Source organism: Coregonus clupeaformis, chromosome 31 (assembly GCF_020615455.1).
Source record: "Coregonus clupeaformis isolate EN_2021a chromosome 31, ASM2061545v1, whole genome shotgun sequence".
Taxonomy (NCBI): Eukaryota; Metazoa; Chordata; class Actinopteri; order Salmoniformes; family Salmonidae; genus Coregonus; species Coregonus clupeaformis.
Window position 1 is genome coordinate 41820144 of NC_059222.1, and position 12538 is coordinate 41832681.

At 45.0% G+C, this 12538-nt stretch overlaps 1 protein-coding gene across 1 annotated transcript in view; it reads left to right on the forward strand.

The window, feature by feature from the left end:
- LOC121547737 (dual specificity mitogen-activated protein kinase kinase 6) overlaps positions 1-12538 on the forward strand; it is a 52277-nt gene that overhangs the window by 8688 nt on the left and 31051 nt on the right. The window contains exon 2 of the mRNA XM_041859152.1: positions 9842-9905. Coding sequence (XP_041715086.1) covers positions 9842-9905 — 64 coding nt within the window. The remainder of the gene's footprint in view (positions 1-9841; positions 9906-12538) is intronic.

Consider the following 12538-nt stretch of genomic DNA (forward strand, 5'->3'; position numbering starts at 1 on the left):
ATCTGGGCCGCCATCTACGACTCCCAAGAGCGAGGCAAAACGGTGTGTGGGTGCTGCGCTGGAGGACTCCGCAGTGGGCATAGGTTTATCGGCTGGTTTCCCACACCGCCAGGAGATATGTCCCATCTCCCCACACCGGTAACACTGTCGAAGTTTCCCCCCTCCTGGTGTACTCTTCTTGGACCCGCCTGGTTTCTGGCTCCCCCTGGAGCCGGGATAAGTCCTGACGTGGCTGGGTTCGAGACCTTGGGGTCCTTTGGACGGGTTCTTCCCATTTGTGGTGGGGCCGCCCTCCTGGGGTCTTTTCGGGAAGCATTCAGCATCTCCGCTGTGGCCTGGTACTTTTCCACAGCTTCCACGGTCAGATCAGCCGTGGTCAAGGCCTGTTGACTGATGAACCGTTTTTGCCTCATAAGGCAGGGCGCGTAGGTAACGATCCACCACAACGGCCTCCACCACCGCCGCTGCTGTATTCCTCTGCGGATCCAGCCATTTCCTTGCGATTCGGACAAGTTCATGCATCTGCGCCCGAGGAGGTTGGTCTGGTTGGAAGGTCCAACTGTGAAAGCGCTGGGCCATACCAAACTTTGTGAGTCCATATCTGCTGAGGATCTCAGACTTCAGGGCATCATAGTCAGTAACCTGGTCAGGGCCCAGGTCCCGGACAGCATTCAGCGCTTCCCCGGTTAGAAAGGGGGGCTAACAGACCAACCCACTGTTGCTTGGGCCAGGCTTCCCTAGTGGCCGTGGCCTCAAATGCATGCAGGTATGCCTCAATGTCATCGGTAGCTCCCATCTTAGATATAAAGTCACTTGCCTTTATTGGGCGGGTATTTTGGACCACCCTCTGTCTCTGCAACTGCAATTCCTCTGCCTTCAGAAGGTTGGCTTTCTTTTGCTCCTCCAAGAGAGCCACGTTTGCTTGCATCTGGGCTTGCTGGCCAGCAACAAGGGCTTTCAATATGTCCTCCATTTCAGTCGGCGGGGAGCCTACGGCCAACTTGGAAAACTGGGTGATCAAACCTTCGGTATCCTCCTCTGACATGCACTATTAACGCTTGAGCGTGCCTGTATTCTCCACCATCTGTGATGTCACGAGAGGCTACACAGCTTTCAGCGGGATTGCTCAAGTAGTGCAAGGAGACCAGGTTCAACCAAAACAAGGATTTTATTAAAGGTCTTGGGAAACTAACGAAAGTATAACACAGTTCTGTACTCTGGTGGCTCTTTAAGGGTTAACAGTTCAGGGATGTCTCTTCCACATCCAAAATCATAACTCTCCCTCGCTCAAATAACTTTTCCCCAGTCTTACTGTATTCCACGTTGCAGCTAGTGGCCAACCCAGCAAAACGTCCTTCCAAATGTCCCACACGTATTTCCACAGGTGCATATATCCAAAGGTGAGTATTTCCCAAAGGTAAGTATCTCCAAATCCTTATATTCCTCATGGAAGTGGACATGCAGCACTCTTGTCCTCCAGAGAGCCCAGGTTGGAGACCGTGTCTCTTCCCTTCCACACACTCACCCCCAGTGTGTCTCTTCCGTTCAACAAAACCTTCAGCTCATCAGCTCCTGATTGGTTTCAGCTGCGTGGGAAGATTGGCCATAGAGGGTTGGAGTTCCCGACCATACCAGCAGATGGAGCCATAGCTGTCTGGGTTTGCAGCCATCTCAGGGGGATGTAACGTCCCTCCAGGACACAGCCTCTCGTGACATCACAATATGTAAAAATGAACAGTTGCAATGCATGCTGAGTATTCTTTTTTTTTTTTTTTATTTATAGAAAAATGCCTCCCCCTTTTTTCTCCCCAATTTCTTCATATCCAATTGCGATCTTGTCTCATCGCTGCAACTCCCCAACGGGCTCGGGAGAGGCGAAGGTCGAGTCATGCGTCCTCCGAAACATGACCCGCCAAACCACGCTCCTTAACACCCCCCCCCGCTTGATGTTAACATCCACAGAGACTGGAATTGAGCAAATATGAACTTATCATAGACGTTTGTACAGTACAACACAGTACAGTTAAAAGTACAGTATAGTATGTTGTACTGTACTGAACTATACTGCACTGTACTGAACCCTACGCTACTTTACTCCACTGTACCAAACTCTACTCTACTGTACTGAACTCTACTTTAATGTACTGAACTCTACTGTACTGAACTCTACTTTAATCTGAACTCTACTTTACTGAACTCTACTGTACTGAACTCTACTGTACTGAACTCTACTGTACTGAACTCTACTGTACTGAACTCTACTGTACTGAACTCTACTGTACTGAACTGAACCCTACGCTACTTTACTCCACTGTACCAAACTCTACTCTACTGTACTGAACTCTACTTTAATGTACTGAACTCTACTGTACTGCACTGTACTGAACTCTACTTTAATGTACTGTACTCTGCTTTACTGTACTGAACTCTACTCTACTTTGCTGTATTGTACGGTACTCTACTGTGCTGTCATGTCCAAACTTGTGAAACATGAGGAGAATGACATTCATATCCATAACTATGCACAGATTAGGGACCCATTATGTAATTCCGGTACGGTAATTCCGTTACCGGGTGTAAATCCACTTCACATACTGTAGTTCAATAACCAAAATATATATTTTTTTAACTCAGGGTGCCATGTCATAGCTGACACCCCATTCTTTCTGCAGACATCTTTTGAATCTTAATTCGGAGCAGATATTTAACAGTTTTTGGAAAATGTGGTCGCGTAAACCTGAGGGGGATTTTACTGTAATTTCGTTACCAAAGTTTGCATCTGCACAAATCGTTTTTGTACATTTTTCTGTGGAAATTGTTCAAAGGAGTCCTTGTACATAAAGTTGTATGGTTTGTTAAACTTTGAAATCAATGTTTTTTGTTTGGCATACATTTTAAAGTTTAAAAAAACGGTGTCAAAGCGCAATTCCGTTGCCGTGGAATTGCCAGAGACCACCACACCAAGCCATCTGTGCAGGATAAAGCTTGATGCGTCAGGACAGTGGTTGGCAAATAAATGTCAACACAAAGTACAACATAGTCCGACTGCAATACAAGACAGTAGATGGTTCCACAGGGTTAACATGACACATGCATCTTCACGAGCCTTGAGCTCTCTGTGACTCTCTGTTTCCTGGAGCTTTGTGTGAAGTGGAGTGTGTGTGCCACGCTGCTGAAAATGTGAGGAGCATAAATCTAGTCTCATCTTCATTCACCCTGCCCGTTAGCCACCCTGCGGTGCATGTGATCACAGCAGGTCTCCAGCAGCGTTTTCTCGCTCCCTGATCTCAAAGGGGAAAGGGTAAGAAGCCCTGCATCTGCTTTGTAGCTCAGCTTTACTGCATGTCAAGGATGTTAAAATAATAAAATCAATGCATCACAGCTGAATCCTAACATTGATCTTGAAACCTCATCAAGCTTCCTGAATAAGCAATTGCTCCTTACTCTACACGTCATTGATGTGGCTGACACCTTTTGCATGCATTTCTCCTGGCATAACCTCCCTCCAGGCAACTATAATCCTACAATTGTTTTTATTTTTTAATTTAACCTTTATTTTACTGAAGGGCCATTTTTTTTAGTAAATCGATTTCATTTGTCTGAAGGGCTATAGAGTTCATGTATGTTTCAGTAAATCAATGTCGTGTCTGAAACAACATTTCTTGGTTCCTCTATGGCTGCGTTTACACATGCAGCCCAATTCGGCTCTTTTGCCCAATTTTATTGTCGAGCTGATCTGATTGGTCAAAATACCAATTAGTGTTAAAAGATCAGAATTGACCTGCCTGTGTAAACGCAGCCTTTCAAGATCGAGGGTGAACTTTGGCTCCCCGGCTCTGCTGGATGGAATAAATAGCCCTAGCCGTTGTCATCGTGGCTGGATCAAAGGTGTTTAATATTAAAGCATTCGGGTGGCGGTGCACTTAGCTGCCCCCTGCCTGATTACCAGTTGGTTACCAGTTGGACCTTGTGCAATTGACCAATAAAGTGATCTCTCTTAAAAACCCCAGCTAGCACACTGAGGAAAGGAAAGCATGACCTCCCGCTCCTCCTGCAAATTACTGCTCTCCGATTACCACCGAGAGAGTGCATGGCATGCTAGCCGACAGTAGCTGCATCCCAAATGGCACCCTTTTTCCTACATAGTGCACTACTTATAGACAATCTGTGTACTATATAGGGAATTAGGGTGCCATTTGGGATGCTATGACAGTACTCTGGATGTGGGACAGACAAGCTGTCTGGAGGTTAATAGACTTGAATTTAATTCCAGATAGACATTTTGTTTCAAATTTAAATGGTGATTGGGAAAGTGCCTGGATTTGAATAAAAAGTGCTTTATTTATGTGAAACCCAGCTAAAGAGGAATGATGGTCTAACTCACCCGTTAACGACACCTGTTAGGGTTTTGTAAATGTAAAAGATGTCACGCTGCTTCCTTAGCGAGTACCGCCACTTCCTGCTTCGGCTCACACCGAATCTCGAACCCAGGACTTCTGCCTTGCTTGCACCTATGACCGCCCTCCTGAAACGTCTTACCAGTCGGCGCCATGAGAAAAGCTAACTATTCGCTGATGCAAGTGGGGACACTATAGGTTGAGGAGTACATGTCACATAAACAGATCTCTGTCGACTCTCCAACCACTTGTGGTGTGTGTGTGTGTGTGTGTGTGTGGTGTTGTGTTGAATAAAACATAGCACGTCACCTGGTCCACTTGGCACCATAGAAGTAACTGGAAAGAAATGGCCCTGCAGTTCCACAGATTGTCATCTAATCTCGGGGACCAATTCTTTGTTTTCTTCTTTCTGGACTATAACGCCTAAGCCTCTAACATCCAGCCAAATCCTCATGCTGAAGCCTGGCCAGATCAACCAGGCCAGTAGGCCTACATCCTGCTGAAGCCTGGCCAGATCAACCAGGCCAGTAGGCCTACATCCTGCTGAAGCCTGGCCAGATCAACCAGGCCAGTAGGCCTACATCCTGTGGAAATCTGCTATGAGAGAGTTAGCAGGCTGCCACGCTTGGACTCATAAATAATGCTAGCTCATGTTAGGCTGCTACCAGGCCAACAACTGCTATGGCAGTGCTTCCCTTCATTTATAAGTTATCGACTTGATCTTACTATTGCCTTGGCCCATTCTTTGTACTCTTGCAGGTGTACTAAATAGGACATGAAGATCACATGCCCCCATAGTTGAGCAGTGATCTCCTGTTGTAGTCATGGAGGTGAAGTTAGCCACTTGCTAACCCCTACTTAGGCAGGACAGAAGCTGATACCCTAAGCATGCAGAGCACTGCCGTCAGTATGGTTTAAGTCAACCCCAGCCATGTAGGAAGTGTATAGCCATGTGGCTACTAGTGATGACATGGTTCCCAAAAGAGCTTCACAATATAACAGCTGTAACCTAATGGATCTTTCTGTATCTGACATCTTTTGAAAGTGTAGGGTATCTCACAAACTGCCAGGACGGTGAAAGTGTAGGCTATCTCAGACTGCCAGGACGGTCAGAAGTGGCATAACAGCCTCTCGAGGAGTTATTTTTATCCCATCTCTCTCTGTCTCTCTGCCCTGCCTCTGTTTCTCTTTTCCACTCCCTGGCTGCCCCCCCCATCTCTCTTTCCCTCACTCCCTCTCTCTGCCCCTCTCTCTCTTTTCCACTCCCTGGCTGCCCCCCCCATCTCTCTTTCCCTCACTCCCTCTCTCTGCCTCTCTCTTTTCCACTCCCTGGCTGCCCCCCATCTCTCTTTCCCTCACTCCCTCTCTCTGCCTCTGTCTCTCTTTTCCACTCCCTGGCTGCCCCCCCATCTCTCTTTCCCTCCCTCCCTCTCTCTTTTCCACTCCCTGGCTGCCCCCCCCCCATCTCTCTTTCCCTCACTCCCTCTCTGCCTCTCTTTTCCACTCCCTGGCTGCCCCCCCCATCTCTCTTTCCCTCACTCCCTCTCTCTGCCTCTGTCTCTCTTTTCCACTCCCTGGCTGCCCCCCATCTCTCTTTCCCTCCCTCCCTCTCTCTGCCTCTGTCTCTCTTTTCCACTCCCTGGCTGCCCCCCCCATCTCTCTTTCCCTCACTCCCTCTCTCTGCCTCTGTCTCTCTTTTCCACTCCCTGGCTGCCCCCCCATCTCTCTTTCCCTCACTCCCCTCTCTCTGCCTCTGTCTCTCTTTCCACTCCCTGGCTGCCCCCCCCATCTCTCTTTCCCTCACTCCCTCTCTCTGCCTCTGCCTCTCTTTTCCACTCCCTGGCTGCCCCCCCCCATCTCTCTTTCCCTCACTCCCTCTCTCCTTCCCGCCAACCCTCTTGCGGATGTCTGATTCATCCATCTTCCTCTGTGTCTGTGTAATTCCATTGAGGGACTTTTGGGATTGTTGGAATTCCCGGCATGCGTGTGTGTTTGGGTTTGGAAGAATGAGCGGGTTGGTTGGTTCCGCCTGCTGTGAATGCCACCTTGGGATAATCATCAGCATGGCTGGGCCTATGCATGGGCCTGCATGGCTGCACTCTCACACCAAAGCTTTTGCTCCAGATTCACAATGCTCAAAGCACTCAGTCTCAGGCAGCCTTGGTTTCAACACCGATCACTCTGGCATAGTCCCCTGGCTGTTAGCATGCCGTCTCTTACAGGACATGTTTCCCTTGGCTTCGTTGAAAGCTGAAGGAAACAGATTACTAGACCTGCTTGGTTGGTGGTATTTCATGTTAACAGTAGGTGGGGCAAAGACAGCTGGGCAAAGACTCCTTCAGTTGTCTTTTCTTTGCCATTACCTTGGCTTCGGTACTTCTCTCTGGTATTGTAGTTTTGCTATCTTCACCCCTGATCACAAAATCTGGAGAGGGAGAATGTGATAATTGTGAATGTTCCAATGAACCCCCAGAGGCTGTAATCATGAGAGAGAGCGAGAGAGGCATCCCGATATAGAGTTCTTCTCCCCAGTGACCTCTCGCTGGCATCTCACGACATACTTGTCTTCAGCCCATGTGCTGCAAATAACTGGGAATGATGTACTAATTTTTAATTAGGTTGCAATGCAAAATAAAGCTCAGGCTGCATTGAATGCTGAGATCAGCGAGGAAAAAGCCTAAAGGGGGAGACTTTGTATATTTTATTTGAATTTGTGCAAGATAATGTGGCATAACTTAAAACAGTGACCGCATTTGCATAGCTTGCCATAATTTCCTCTCACAGTTGTGAAAATATATGACACAAGAATTATATAATGTTAGGAAGGCCTGTTGCAGAAGACCTGTTTTTGAGATGAAAATATTATATTGGCTCAGGACAGACAATGCAGCCTATTATCTTATTCCTGCCATGTACACTGTAAATTCTATAATCTATTGAAAAAAAATATTTAACAGTTACATATAGAGATATTTATTTTTGACAATATAGGCCTATCGCAATATTATTATTGCGCTAGTTGGCCCAGCTGTACCATGACTCCGGTATTCTTCCTTGTGTAGCTTGTTCTCCATCTCTTATTTTTAAATGGCGAGCCAATATGTTTTCAGCACTTTTTTATTTCGATGACTTATCAAAACTTGTTTTCTCATGGCTCTCTTTTTGTTCAGCTGCACGTTCCGTTTTGTTGTGATTTTCCTCCACTTTGCGACATCTTGACTCGTTTGGCTATGCGTGACTGTGTGAGCGAATGCAAAGGTAATTCTATTTGCGTGCAGCTCCGTGCATGACTCTCGTTGTATGATTAGGAGTTGCTGCCCTTATGCTTACATGTCTCCCATGCATGCAAATGTGAATGAATGTATAGCCTACAGTATAGGTAACATGTTAAGTCAGTGTGCAAAGTGCACGCAGCAGGGATCTCAGGGAGCTGTCATGATTGATTTGTGTGTGTTTGGTCTCTGTGGACTGGAGATGGAAGCTGTTGTCTTCTCCATAGAGCAGAGCGTGCTGCGTCTTGTCCCATCCCATCGAGCCAGAGACTGGGAGGCTGAGGACCGTGGAGTTTTGCTGAATCCCCCCTGTCAGCCTAGCAGCATGGCATGCATATTCATGGAGAAAGCTTGGTGGTGCTTAACCATAATAACTACTGCCACCAGTTCTTCGTTTTTGGCAAAGTCCTTGTAATGAACTGGAGAGAACCTGCCTGCAGAATTCCTTGCCAGCCTGCCTGGTATTGGCATGCAAAGGCCTAGTCATGGAAAAAGCTTGGTGAAGGTGGTGCCTGGCGCTCAGCCATGATATTAACCACTCACCAGTTCTTTTATTTTGGCAAAGCCTTGTAATGTCACAGCACTATTTGAGGGAGCAGTGGGTAGCACTAAGCTCGAAGAGCTTGTCCAAGAGGATGTAATATTGCATAGCGTTCAGTTCAATGTATTGTTTGTCAGCGCTATCAATTGTATTTCTATCTGCAGTGTTCAGAACAATTCATGTCACTGAATACACTCCGGGTGTTGAATGGAGCAGGGAACTAAAATGTTTAGTCTGAAACCTGCAGTTGGTGGAGTGGAACTCGTTTGGTCTATGTCCATTCAAACATAGTCATAGATTTTAGGCCTATTAGGTGACTAGTGTCAGTTTGCAGATGCTATTGTTGTCTGTGTTAATGCACGTGGGAGGGGCCCAAAGTGACATTTTGGTGCAACAAAGCTGCTTTGGAAAGTGGAAACCCTGAGGCATGCAGTGAGAGGCCACGGTGACCGTACAGCACAGAGAGGTGGTGGTGGCACACTGGACTGTGTGTCTGTGCTTGTGAGGTTTCGATCAGTATGTTTTTTTTTTTCCTCTCGAGCTGTAATGGATTTAATGTTTTCCTCAGAATAGATGGGGATCCTAATAAAATATCAAATAGAAATACCTTTTCTTAAAAATGTGAAAGATTCTAGTTGAGTTCGTTGACTGAGTGTTTCATCATGGCTTACCAGAACTGCACCTGCAAGTACATCATAGCACAGACGTTGCGTTGTCAGGTGTGTCTACCATAAAATACTGCTGGGTGTATGTGTGCAATGTGCATAGCTCCCAAATACCTACTGTATGTTCAGTTACTTTAAACAGTTCCTCACGCTCCCAAACATTTCGATCAAGCCACAAACCATAAGCAATTTGCCTCCTCCCTCCTCCTGGGACAAGTCAAATAACTCCGCCCATAGCCAGGTGGTGGCGTCAACTAGTCAGTACATAGATCTTTAAAGTGTGAGCATGTCTGTGTAGCCATGCTGTGTGAGTGAGCAGGATTAAAATTATATTAGAGGTCTTTAAAAAAATATATTGAGCGTTTGCTTTAGTCTGCCTGGAGTACCAGGTGGGTGGGGTTTCCACTTGTTTTTTTATTTTCTTCTATTGGTTCTGTGTGTGGAAGCACTAGGTTCCGTGATCCAGTTAGGGGAGGTGTGATCCAGATGCTCTGGTGAACACACGCGTGCACACACACTCTTTGTCGGCGACGGCAACCTGTCACTCACACACCCTCAGGAGTGTCCGTAACGCCCTGTTTCCGTCGGCATGGAGCCGTTTAAACCTTGCAGTGGCTCAGCGCAGTACCTCCCAGATGGAGATCACTCTAACCCACCAACGCTGCAGACATATCTCCCCTCGCTGCTTGCGGTCGCAAGGGCCTGTTACATTCAATTAGGATCTGGAGTCACTCACCGCATCCAACCGTAAGTGTTGGACTCACGGTCTGGATCTACTGCAGTGGAAATACACTAAAAGACATCTGAGATGACTTAGAAGGAACATTTTTTTTTAAACTCAGGAAGAAACTCCACTTTACAATTGATTCAGGTCGTGCCTCCTTTCTAACTCTGTTGAATGTGAATCTTTTAGGTGTATGTGTTTGTGGTATTTATTGTTCATTGCTGTTATTTTTCTCCTTTCAGGTAAGAAGAAGCCTGGGCTCAAGCTCTCCAAGGAGGTGTTTGAGCAGCCGTCTCCTGCTGCTGCGTAAGATTTTTCTCTTCAATGTCTTCTTTACGGAGCCTTCAGAACGTAATCACACCCCTTTGACTTATTCCACATTGTGTTGTGTTGCAGCCTGAGAGTTCAAAATTGATTGACACCCAATACCCCTTAATGACAAAGTGAAAACAACATGTTTTGAGACATTTTTAGCAAATTTGTTGAAAATGAAATGCAGAAATATCTCATTTACATAACTGTTCACACCCCTGAGTCAATACTTTGTAGAAGCTCCTTTGGCAGCGATAACAGCTGTGAGTCTTTCTGGGTGAGTCTCTTAAGAGCTTTCCGCACCTGGATTGTACAACATTTGCCCATTTTATTATTTTCTAAATTCTTCAAGCTCTGTCAAATTGGTTGTTGATCATTGCTAGACAACCATTTTCAGGTCTTTCCGTAGATTTTCAAGTAGATTTGTCACAACTGTAACTCAGCCACTCAGGAACATTCACTGTCTCCTTGGTAACCAACTCCAGTATAGATTTGGTCCTGTGTTTTAGGTTATTGTCCTGCTGAAAGGGGAATTCATCTCCCAGTGTCTGGTGGAAAGCAGACTGAACCAGGTTTTCCTCTAGGATTTTGCCTGTGCTTAGCTCCATTCTGTTTCTTTTTTATCCTGAAGAACTCCCCAGTCCTTAACGATTACAAGCACACCCATAACATGATGCAGCCACCACTATGCTTGAAAATATGGAGAGTGGTACTCAGTAATGTGTTGTATTGGATTTGCCCCAAACATATAACACTTTGTATTCAGGACAAAAAGTTAAGTGCTTTGTCACATTTTTTTCAGTATTAATATAGTGCCTTGTTGCAAACAGGATGCATTTTTTGGAATATTTGTATTCTGTACAGGCTTTCTTCTTTTCACTCTGTCAATTAGGTTAGAATTGTGGAGAACTACAATGTTGTTGATCCATCCTCAGTTTTCTCCTATCACAGCCATTAAACTCTAACTGTTTTAAAGTCACCATTGGCCTCATGGTGAAATCCCTGAGCGGTTTCCTTCCTCTCCGGCATCTGCGTTAGGAAGGACGCCTGTATATTTGGAGTAACTGGGTGTATTGATACACCATCCAAAGTGTAATTAATAACTTCACCATGCTCAAAGGGATATTCAGCCTCTGATTTTTTCATTTTTACCCATCTACCAATCGGTGCCCTTCTTTGTGAGGCATTGGAAAACCTCCCTGGACTTTGTGGTTGAATCTGTTTAAAATTCACTGCTTGACTGAGGGACCTTACAGATCATTTTATGTGTGGAGATGAGGTAGTCGTTCAAAAAACATGTTAAACACTTATTGCACACAGAGTGAGTCCATGCAACTTATTATGTGACTTGTTAAGCACATTTTTACTCCTGAACTTATTTAGGCTTGCCATAACAAAGGGGTTGAATACTTATTGTCTCAAGACATTTCAGCTTTTCATTTTTAGTTAATTTGTTTTAAAAAATTTAGAAACATAATTCCACTTTGACATTATTGGGTATTGTGTGTAGGCCAGTGACACATCTCTATTTTAATCAATTTTAAATTCAGGCTGTAACACAACAACATTTGGAAAAAGTCAAGGGGTGTGAATACTTTCTGAAGGCACTGTATATAATAATAATAATAATAATAATATACCATTTAGCAGATGCTTTTATCCAAAGCGACTTACAGTCATGCGTACATACATTTTTGTGTATGGGTGGTCCCGGGGATCGAACCCACTACCTTGGCGTTACAAGCGCCGTGCTCTACCAGTTGAGCTACAGAGGACCACATATATATCACAGCTCTTTGTATTACAACGACACTGCATTATTCCCCTTGTGTAATTACAAAAAACGCTCACCTCCAACACTATACAATTTCAATGTAGTTACTAAAGTAGTAATGGTACATGTATTTGTATCAAACCATTCGGTACGGGAACCTCTGTTCGGTCTCCACTGTGAACCTGAATGAATACATGAAGAAATTTTTTTTTTAAACACTAGGCTATTCCGTTAAAACAACTAGCGCTTATGTGCACATTGTGATCAAAATTCAAATCTTAATAGGTGCATTTCAAACTGTAATTTTGTGAGGCGCAGCCGGGAACTAGTTCTGTATGTCGGGGGGTCGATAAACCAGAATTGGAGGATACTCCATCATTTAAATCTCCAGTTTGGGAACATTTTGGCTTCCAAGTAGAAGAGTTAGTAGGAAATCAACTAAATATATTGAATTTATTAGAGCATTAAATGATTTGCTCAAGATGGTAAGACATTAACAAAATGCATAAGTGATTCGTATTTTCCTTCAACTGTCTGAAGAGGCAATGGGAGCGGGAATGCCTCCATCTGTGTGTTCGTGTTTGTCTGCCACTATGTAGACGTCAGCTTGATGCTAATGACAACCTCTTCTGGTAGATGGAAAGGCTTTCCCAAAAACCTTCTCAATTAAATGTTAACTACAAAGTAGACTATGCATATCTGGCAGAATTATATAATGATTATTTGCATCAATCCTGTGGTGAACGGGAAGGATAGATATAGCGCACATAGAACAGATCTACCGCTTCTTAGACTTGCTTTCAAGTAGAATGACAGATCTATAACTCACATTTCTATGTGAATTTGAAGGTCT